At 35.4% G+C, this 10,201-nt stretch overlaps 1 protein-coding gene across 2 annotated transcripts; it reads left to right on the top strand.

Annotated features, from left to right (window-relative positions):
- The first annotated feature begins 3,344 nt into the window (after positions 1 to 3,344).
- On the top strand, positions 3,345 to 8,543 carry LOC117343619. 2 transcript variants are annotated; one of them, XM_033906054.1, is made up of 5 exons: positions 3,345 to 3,460; positions 5,944 to 6,024; positions 6,272 to 6,361; positions 6,837 to 6,869; positions 7,078 to 8,543. In XM_033906054.1, exons 2-5 carry the CDS (start codon positions 5,973 to 5,975, stop codon positions 7,656 to 7,658), a joined length of 756 nt encoding a protein of 251 aa, XP_033761945.1. In that variant the 5' UTR covers positions 3,345 to 3,460; positions 5,944 to 5,972; the 3' UTR covers positions 7,659 to 8,543. The 2 variants fall into 2 exon arrangements, with proteins under 2 accessions (XP_033761945.1, XP_033761946.1); XM_033906055.1 differs by lacking the exon at positions 3,345 to 3,460 and adding an exon at positions 3,993 to 4,111.
- Positions 8,544 to 10,201: the final 1,658 nt, after the last annotated feature.

Genomic DNA, 10,201 nt, shown 5'->3' with positions numbered 1-10,201 from the left:
TGTCATTGAGGCGCAATTTTTTTTAAATGGCACTAAGTTACTTATTTATTACTCTAGAGTTATATTTTTGAGTCTTTACTGGGGTTTGGGGGTTTATAGATGCAATTAAGATCATGTAAAGCGCAATGCAGTAATCATTTCTTTAATTTAATCTAAAATGGCCAGCAAAAATTGTCGGCAAAATGGCCGCCAAAATCTTAGAATTGTTATAGTCATTGTTTCCCTAGAGTGGTCTTTGTTTTGTCTATTTGTAGGTTTTATGGGACAAGGAGCACATTAGGAGCACATCAGAAAACCAACTACATTATATGCTTAGTCAAATCCAAGATGTTATATGACCACCACGAAAATCAAAGTATCAAATTGACAATATATGAACTCGGAGCTCGCAATTGCAATGGTTGTGGAAACCATAATTACACATGTATGATGATCAGTCTAATGAAGTTTTTTTTGGCGTCATACATTTTTGCCGGGGGTATAGGCATACATACGACACCAAACACAGTCCATACACATACACCTGTATGAGGGTATAGGTGTAGCTGGACTGAACTGGGTTGATCATCGGTGACCAGGTAGCTCAGTGGTAGAGTGTCCATCTAGAGTTCGGAGAGTCCGGGTTCAAACCCCGGTCTGGCTGCTACATTTTATCCTTCTCCTGTTATACATAATTGGCGAGCTTGCCTGCCCTTATTTAAAGTATTGGGAATAAGCTTAGCAAGGGGTTTTCAGAACTTGTGGTCTTCGGAGGTTCCTCCACCTCCAAAACCTAGCACGTCCTTAAATGACCCTGGCTGTTACTAGGACGTTAAACAAAAACAAACCAAAAGCGCTGTCCCCCGTCCCCCGTCCGCCGTGCGCCGTGCTTTTTCAAATTTCAAGCTTCTTCTCAAGTTCCACCAGTGGGATTGAGCTGAAACTTGCCTGAAGTGATGCTGGGATGGTCCTGACCAAGTGTTGTTATTTTTCGGGTCAGTCTGCAATCCAAGATGGCCACCACATCCGCCATTTCAAAAACACATTTGAAACTTCTTCTGAAGTTCCACAGGTGAGATTGAGCTGAAACCTGCCTGAAAATGAACCTGAGATGGTCCTGACCAAGTGTTGTTATTTTTCAGGTCGGTCAGAAATCCAAGATGGCCGCCATGGAAACCATCTTGAAAAACAAGGAAGGAGAGCCAACAAAGTGTTGTTATTTTCCGGCCTCGTAAAAACTTTGACATGGCAGCTACGGCAGCCATTTTGTAACATGATTGTACAATCATGGTCTTCCTGAACAACACCTATTTCAAATTTCTTCTCAAATTCCACCAGTGGGATTCAGCTCCAACTTCCCAGAAATGATCCTGAGATGGTCTTGATCAAGTGTTGTTATTTTTTTGGTTGATCCAAATTCCAAGATGGCCACCATGGCCAACAGTGCCACTATACCTGCTACAGAGAATGCACACTACAATAGTATAAGGGTCTTTAATTTAGAGTCAGATGACCGAGACTTTTTTTGTCCTGTCCAGCACTAAGGAGTTAACATACAGCACAGTCCATACAGGAACATGTTGTTGATCATTATTTTGTCATACTTGTTGTAAAACAGTATATCTTTTGTGACACTTGTTGTAAAACAGTATATCTTTTGTCAAACTTATTGTAAAACTGTACATCTTTTATCACACTTGTTGTAAAACTGTATATCTTTTGTCATACGTTTTGTAAAACTGTATATCTTATGTCACACTTGTTGTAAAACTGTATATCTTTTGTCATACGTTTTGTAAAACTGTGTATCTTTTGTCACACTCGTTGCAAAACTGCATATTTTTTGTCACACTTATTGTTAAACTGTATATCTTTTGTCACACTTGTTGTAAAACTGTATATCTTTTGTCACTTATTATCAAACTGAATATCTTTTGTCACATTTTTTGTAAAACAGTGTGTCTTTTGTCACACTTATTGTAAAACTGTATATCTTTTGTCACACTTGTTTGTAAAACTGTATATCTTTTGTCACACTTCTTGTAAAACTGTATATCTTTTGTCACACTTCTTGTAAAACTGTATATCTTTTGTCACACTTGTTTGTAAAACTGTATATCTTTTGTCATACGTTTTGTAAAACTGTATATCTTTTATCACACTTGTTGTAAAACTGTATATCTTTGTCACACTTGTTGTAAAATTGAAAATCTTTTGTCACACTTGTTGTAAAACGTATATCTTTTATCACACTTTTTGTAAAACTGTATATTTTTTGTCACACTTCTTGTAAAATTGTATATCTTTTGTCACACTTGTTGTAAAACTATATATCTTTTATCACACTTATTGTAAAATTGTATATCTTTTGTCACACTTGTTGTAAAATTGTATATCTTTTATCACACTTATTGTAAAATTGTATATCTTTTATCACACTTTTTGTAAAATTGTATATCTTTTGTCACACTTGTTGTAAAATTGTATATCTTTGTCACACTTGCTGTAAAATTGTATATCTTTTGTCACACTTGTTGTAAAACTATATATCTTTTATCACACTTTTTGTAAAACTGTATATTTTTTGTCACACTTCTTGTAAAATTGTATATCTTTTGTCACACTTGTTGTAAAACTATATATCTTTTATCACACTTATTGTAAAATTGTATATCTTTTGTCACACTTGTTGTAAAATTGTATATCTTTTATCACACTTATTGTAAAATTGTATATCTTTTATCACACTTATTGTAAAACTGTATATCTTTTATCACACTTATTGTAAAATTGTATATCTTTTGTAACACTTGTACAACTATATCTTTTGTCACACTTGTTGTAAAACTATATTTTTTGTCACACTTGTTTTAAAACTGGATACCTTTTGTCACACTTGTTGTAAAACTGGATACCTTTTGTCACACTTATTGTAAAACTGTATATCTTTTCCGATCAGGAATATCCGCACCTGTCATGTTGCACTTTTGATATTTAGAAATGCGCTGCACTTACAAATGATCTGTTTGGCAAACTTAACTCCCCGAAACAACACTAGTGGACGTCGTTAATTGGCCAGGTACCTTGGAACGTTCAGTTTTTAGGATGATATTCTGTTCTGTTATATAATTTTCTGTCAAGGTATTTTTACATTTAGGTTTACACAGATAAACGGAGAAATCACTGTGATATGACTATTACTGTATAGAATAGTTGGTACTGTTTATTACTTGAGCACAGCTAGGCAAGCTGTTTATTTTTGTATATATTTGCACTCGAGTGATACTATAATCACATGACAATATGGATCCTCAGTAGTAACTAATACGGACCCTGTAAACGTCATATATCATACAATTAGTGGTCACGTGTGTTTCCACGAAGTGAATTCAGGCGTACTATTCACGGAAACGGTTTATCTAGAAGTCGCCCTGATTTTTAAATAACAACCTGTTTGAGCAGTGCTGTCTTGGCAGAGCAGGTAAAATTGTCTGATAATACTAATCTCACAGATTCTACTCCCAAGTTTGAACTGTTTTCATTTATTTTAGGCTGTTAATAGGACGTTAAAAACAAAACAAAAGTATTAATTAGGCGTACGGGAATTAAAACAGATAAAGGGTTCTATTTTTCTATTAATTAATATTTCTACTTTCGCTTTTAAATTTGATTCCGGACATGATTTTTCTCCGCGAGATAAATTTATTTGAAGGCGTATGATTAAGAAAATATATCAAATATGAATAATAAATATATTCTACAGTATATAACAGTCCTTAACCGTAAAACATTAACGCCAGGCGATTCGTAATCTATATATATATGTATGCTATAAATAACATTATTGCCGAACAATGACATTTAATTGGTACATGGCCGTTTATTTTGTGTGTTAGCATTGTATTAATAATATCACAAACCGAATAAATCATATCAATACAATTTCATTCGGTTTCTGATATTATCTGAAGTTAAAGATGTTTATATGTATACATATGTATGTCAGAAAAAAAAACATTTTAAAAACAGATGGTTTAACCCGTTTTGTCCCCCGGGACTAATTAACTTCCTCAATGATATTAAACTAGTTTACACTAGATCTTCAGGACGTCTGGTGACGACACAGAGAAAGGTAACTTGAATTAGACAAAAGATAGAGTAGTATTGGGGTTGATAATTGTCCAGCTACAACATCCTATAAACGTTTTTATATGTCTGTGGCACTGATAATGCTTGCCAGTGTTGACCGATTCGCTGACTCATATTCGGGTATATATATACACCCATGTATGGAGATAATATTACATACGATGTAACCTCTTTATGAGTTACATAGAATAATTACAGTTTGTAATAAGAAGGCCTAGACAGGATCTAGTCTTATTTTACTGCTTATATTGTTGGGGGGAACTTCCTGAACTAGTGTTGGTGTTGGTCTAAGACAGTCACCATTTTGATAGTCGTACTCAAATGTGATTTATTTATAGACAATGACACATAGTTATTACCACCGGTGTACATACAACGCTAGAGCTTTACTGGGACAACGACATTGGCGGCCCCCATAGAGTCCTCTAGTTTGAACTCGTAAACCTCACAAAGTAGCATCGGCGTGTCGTTTATACGTCAGAAAGTAAAATCCTTGTGTCGTGTATACGTCAGAAATTGGAATCCTTGTGTCGTGTATACGTCAGAAAGTAGAATCCTTGTGTCGTGTATACGCCAGAAATTAGAATCCCTGTGTCGTTGATACGTCAAAAAGTAGAACAATTGTGTCGTTATTTCGTCAGAAAGTAGAATATCTGTGTCGTTTATACGTCAGAAAGTAGAATCGCTGTGTCGTTTATACGTCAGAAAGTAGAATACTTGTGTCGTTATTACGTCAGAAAGTAGAATCACTGTGTCGTTATTACGTCAGAAAGTAGAATCCCTGTGTCGTTTATACGTCAGAAAGTAGAATCCTTGTGTCGTTTATACGTCAGAAAGTAGAATCCTTGTGTCGTTATACGTCAGAAAGTAGAACCACTGTGTCGTTTATACGTCAGAAAGTAGAACCACTGTGTCGTTTATACGTCAGAAAGTAGAACCACTGTGTCATTTATAAGTCAGAAAGTAGAACCACTGTGTCATTTATACGTCAGAAAGTAGAACCACTGTGTCGTTTATACGTCAGAAAGTAGAATCACTGTGTCGTTTATACGTCAGAAAGTAGAACCACTGTGTCATTTATACGTCAGAAAGTAGAATCTCTGTGTCGTTTATACGTCAGAAAACAGAATCCTTGTGTCGTAAGTAATTTGGACAAGTTTGATGACATTTATTCAAATTAAAACTCTATCTATAAGTTGTCTTAAAATTGCTGTCCATTGTCAACAGTCGGCATCGACAATCTGAATAACTCAAACGCGAGGGAAACCGAGGCAAATATTAGGATGCTGATGATAACCAACAGGGTTTGAAAGATGGAACTTGAATGGTCAACATTAAAATTCCTAATACGGTCGGAACTAGGAGAATTTTTTGCTAGGAGGTCGAAATTGATAAAGACGGTTGCTTGTTCCCTGTATACAACGCTTTTGTTCCAGACTGAAACTAAATCTGGATTATTGCTATAGCAACGTTCCTTTGTAATTCTAAATTATCAGAATTTTCAAAACAATGATAAATGTTGCATTTATTAAATATCTCGTCACAAGGGTTCAAAATGTAAAAAGGGTATGTTCCCTAAAGGATGTGGAAAAGAAATCGCTCCCGAAGAGATCAGTTTCTTATATTCAATCCTACGGCTCCAACAAGAATTTATGAAGATTTCCCTCCAAGCGATTTGGTGGTCATCGCGTGAATTATCACAGAAAATCATGCGTACGCTACACTTAACCAATGTTTTATAATAGTTTACATCAGCCTGTTACGGTGTTATTAGAGGATACAATACGAAATATTATTTACATGATGTATTTTCAGATTTGATACGAAGGATATAAAAGCCCAAAATGAGTGCAACCAAACGTCAAACTGATGGGCAGGGCTCGAGAACCGAAACAGGTATACTTATTGAGTGTTCGAATGCTTATCCCTGAAAGCAAAAGAAAATATTGAGTCACTACAATGTTTCTGTGAAGTTGTGCTCAGAAAGAAACAACACATGTAAGGAGAAAGTTCATTATAGGTCAGCGTGTTCATGACGCTATGTTTAATCAGTTGTGTAGTGTTTCGGTTGATTTTTATCTTTTTTAAGATAATTTATCATGTATCGGCTTAATCTAAATGATGCTATTTTTATGATTAAAAGTTGTGTCTGGAAGTCGAGAGAGTACTTCAACGCCATTGTTCTCAGGAGAGGGACACTCCTTGGTCTCCGAACCTCAATCACCTATGGAAGGTATATGTTAACACGCTTTAGGACGTTTAAATGCAAATATCTCACATAAAAAAATACCAGTGTATTTTCAATCCATCAGTTGTGATACAAATGTTTGAAATCCTTAATTACAAACTCTGATCTATGTATAAATGTCTATCATACATACGTACCTTGTTTTAATACAGCAGATATATATTATATAGCCACTCCCGTTGGCCCGGATGGACACGTCCCTGTTGGTATATTGTAGGAATTCTATAAAGTGATTTCATTGGTTTAAATATGCAAAGGTGACATTTTTCACGGTTGATTTGTTTCATTCTGATGTAATTATTTATTGTATGCGGCGGTTTATAAATATTCTTGTACCTTGGTGCGGGTATTAAATTGCATTCTATTACATTTATTTGTTTGTTGTATTCTTTATATAATCTTTAAAATTAAAAAGATTACATTAAAATCTTTAAATTTGCAAATTTGAATTACTTTTCAGTTGGTGGCGCCACTGGAGGCCAGTCAAGTATAGGTGAGATGTTCGTAACAAACGATACAGCAAACAAAATTATTTCCTTTAAACATGAAAAATATCTTTGTGTTGTTGGTCTGACTGTTAAACATAAGAATTTCCTGCCGTAACTGAGCGGTGCTGAACAATTCACATGAAGGTATATATACATTGCAATGGTGAGCTTGATAGTGACTATAAGACTGAATTCGTCATATTACTATTTCAGATTGGCAATTTTATTTCGACACATTAGCACCAGAATTATCGGAAAAACTAGATGAATTGGTAATCTTGTTGGAGATTAAAACTGGGATATTCAATAACATCAAAAAAGAACACCAACATCAGCATGAAATTTGCTTTCACTTGTTATGGACATGGCACAAGAACAGCACCAAATCTGGAAAGAATGATAGCGAGAAGCTGAAGAATTTACATCAGGCTTTGAAAGACATTGGGCTACATATTCTTACTCAGGAGGAAATTCCATCGAGGGGAAATTATCAATTTACCGGAGAAGTTATCAGCGGCACAACCTCTTTCAAGGAAGATACTGAAGTACTAAAAGTAGCCAAGAGGACTTTGAGCGTTTCTTTACGACTCGGGAGGTTTTTTGGATTGAAGGAAGAAGACATACAACGTGTTGTCAGCAACAACAGGTCAGATATCGCCATACAAGCACGGTACATTATCAAGGCTTGTACCAATAGCGATCTTCTGCGAACTCGTCAAGACCTCTGCAACGGACTTAACTATATACAGGATACCGAAATGATTGATAAAATGAACAAAGATTGGCTTTGTTAAAGGTTGTATTTCACAAAGAGCACGTTTTGATTGTTCCTGTTGGACTTGATGCCCTTGAGCATGGCAATATGAAAATGTTATTTTGATTGCAAGGAATTAAAACATACATAGTTATAGTTAAATGCATCATTTTTGAAAAGTAACATGACTAAAGATCTGTTATTCAATAGCACGAAACAAACAATTAACGATGAAGTGCAACTGTTGCATATGTTTGACAATTATAAAGGTAACAATTTTTTTTTATTGATAACGTGAAAATGTGACAAGGCCATTTCTTCCCAACTTTTAGAATAATAGCGAAGAAGAACTCTTCGTATTCTTTATTATTGTTGAGATACATCATCCTCTATACTAGACGATGGTAATTTCACCTGGGACCAAGGATAGTTAAATACAAACAAGATAATACAATTGTATACAATTCAGTCAAAATCGTTAGAGTAAAAGAAAACATGAAACCAGACATTCCGGAATATCAAGCGTCCTCTGCTTCAGCGACAATATGTAACAAATCATTCTGGGTAATGTCGTGCTCACAAACTGAGAATTGCAGTAAGGACAACAGAGCGAACGGACGCTCAAAACGTCATACCACACGAAGGAATACTAATGAGATATTGATGTTGGTCATAAACTTTTCCCCCATTCTTCAATATACGATGAACTATTTCATCACTAACATTTGGCCTTCCTACAGGAGGTAATGGTGCAAAAGTGATAAACAATAATACATAATTGACTATATTATTGATAACGAAGGGAGAAGATAAATGTATGATCTTCACATTGTCCCTATATATCAAGGTTTGACAATTCTATGTTTGTGAATATGTATACACTCTTGGTTGTCCCACGCTGGCCAAAATAAATAGATATTTTGCTTCCACGCCTTTGAGGTTTGTTTAAATGTGGCCTATTATCCAGGGTCAGTGTACAGTTTTATAAAATATACTGTCGCATGTTAATATAAAATCTATTCTTTCTGGAGGGGGCAAAATATATAATCAAAATAGCCAGCTAACTATAGTTCAAAAACGAACGTAATGATTAATGTTGACTAGGTGTATCAGATAACGCTATCAATAACAGGTTATTATCAACATGACGCCAACATAGTGCTATTAATAGACACGTGTGTAGATATGTGGGGTCGTTATAGAGTGATATTTATAGACACGTGTGTAGATATGTGGGGTCGTTACATAGTGATATTAATAGACACGTGTGTAGATATGTGGGGTCGTTATAGAGTGATATTATAGACACGTGTGTAGATATGTGTGTTAGTTACATATTGATATTATAGACACGTGTGTAGATATGTGGGGTCGTTATAGAGTGATATTTATAGACACGTGTGTAGATATGTGGGGTCGTTATAGAGTGATATTTATAGACACGTGTGTAGATATATGGGGTAGTTATAGAGAGATATTTATAGACACGTGTGTAGATATGTGGGGTAGTTATAGAGTGATATTTGTAGACACGTGTGTAGGTATGTGGGGTAGTTACATAGTGCTATTAATAGACACGTGTGTAGATATGTGGGGTCGTTATAGAGTGATATTTATAGACATGTGTGTAGATATATGGGGTAGTTATAGAGAGATATTTATAGACACGTGTGTAGATATGTGGGGTAGTTATAGAGTGATATTTATAGACATGTGTGTAGATATGTGGGGTAGTTATAGAGTGATATTTATAGACGTGTGTAGATATGTGGGGTAGTTATAGAGTGATATTTATAGACATGTGTGTAGATATGTGGGGTCGTTATAGAGTGATATTTATAGACATGTGTGTAGATATGTGGGGTAGTTATAGAGTGATATTTATAGACATGTGTGTAGATATGTGGGGTAGTTATAGAGTGATATTTATAGACATGTGTGTAGATATATGGGTTTTTCGTCCGCGGTCCGTGGTCCGTGGTCCGTGGTCCGTCCTTCGGTCCGTCCGTTAACAATTCTTGTTACCGCTATTTCTGAGGAAGTACTGAAGGGATCTGTCTCAAATTTCATATGTAGGTTCCCCTTGGTCCCTAGTTATGCATATTGCATTTTGGGACCGATCAGAAAACAACATGGCCGAAAGGCAGCCATCTTGGATTTTGACAATTGAAGTTTGTTATCGCTATTTCTGAGAAAGTACTGAAGGGATCTTTCTCAAATTTCATATGTAGATTCCCCTTTTTAATTTAATTTTTTTGGGGAGAAAAAAAATCCACGGAACCTTTTAAATTTTTCAATTTAAGGTTACCCCCACCCAAAACCCAAGGGGCTTTCAAAAATTTAAGGATTTCCCTTCCCCCAAAAGGGGAGGCCACCCAAAAAACAGGGGGGGAAAAAAGCCTCTTATTTCTTTAAGGGGACCACGGGTCCCGGGGCCTTTTTCAAATTTTTTTAGGTTCCCCGGGAGTTTTCAATTCTTTTAAATATGAAATCCCATCCGGGCCCCTTTTTTTAAAGAAGGTTTTTTTTTCATTGGGGAAAATCGGGGGTTTTCTAATTTTTATATTTTTCCCCTTTTTTCAA

Source organism: Pecten maximus, chromosome 15, assembly GCF_902652985.1.
Source record: "Pecten maximus chromosome 15, xPecMax1.1, whole genome shotgun sequence".
NCBI lineage: Eukaryota > Metazoa > Mollusca > Bivalvia > Pectinida > Pectinidae > Pecten > Pecten maximus.
Note: the sequence above shows the minus strand (reverse complement) of the source record. Positions and strands in the feature narration are given on the sequence as shown.

Coding starts and splice junctions, on each gene's coding strand:
- LOC117343619 (XM_033906054.1), top strand. CDS start 5,973: ATGAGTGCAACCAAACGTCAAACTGATGGGCAGGGCTCGAGAACCGAA. Junction 6,025..6,271: donor GGGCTCGAGAACCGAAACAG/GTATACTTATTG, acceptor TATGATTAAAAG/TTGTGTCTGGAAGTCGAGAG. Junction 6,362..6,836: donor ACCTCAATCACCTATGGAAG/GTATATGTTAAC, acceptor ATTACTTTTCAG/TTGGTGGCGCCACTGGAGGC.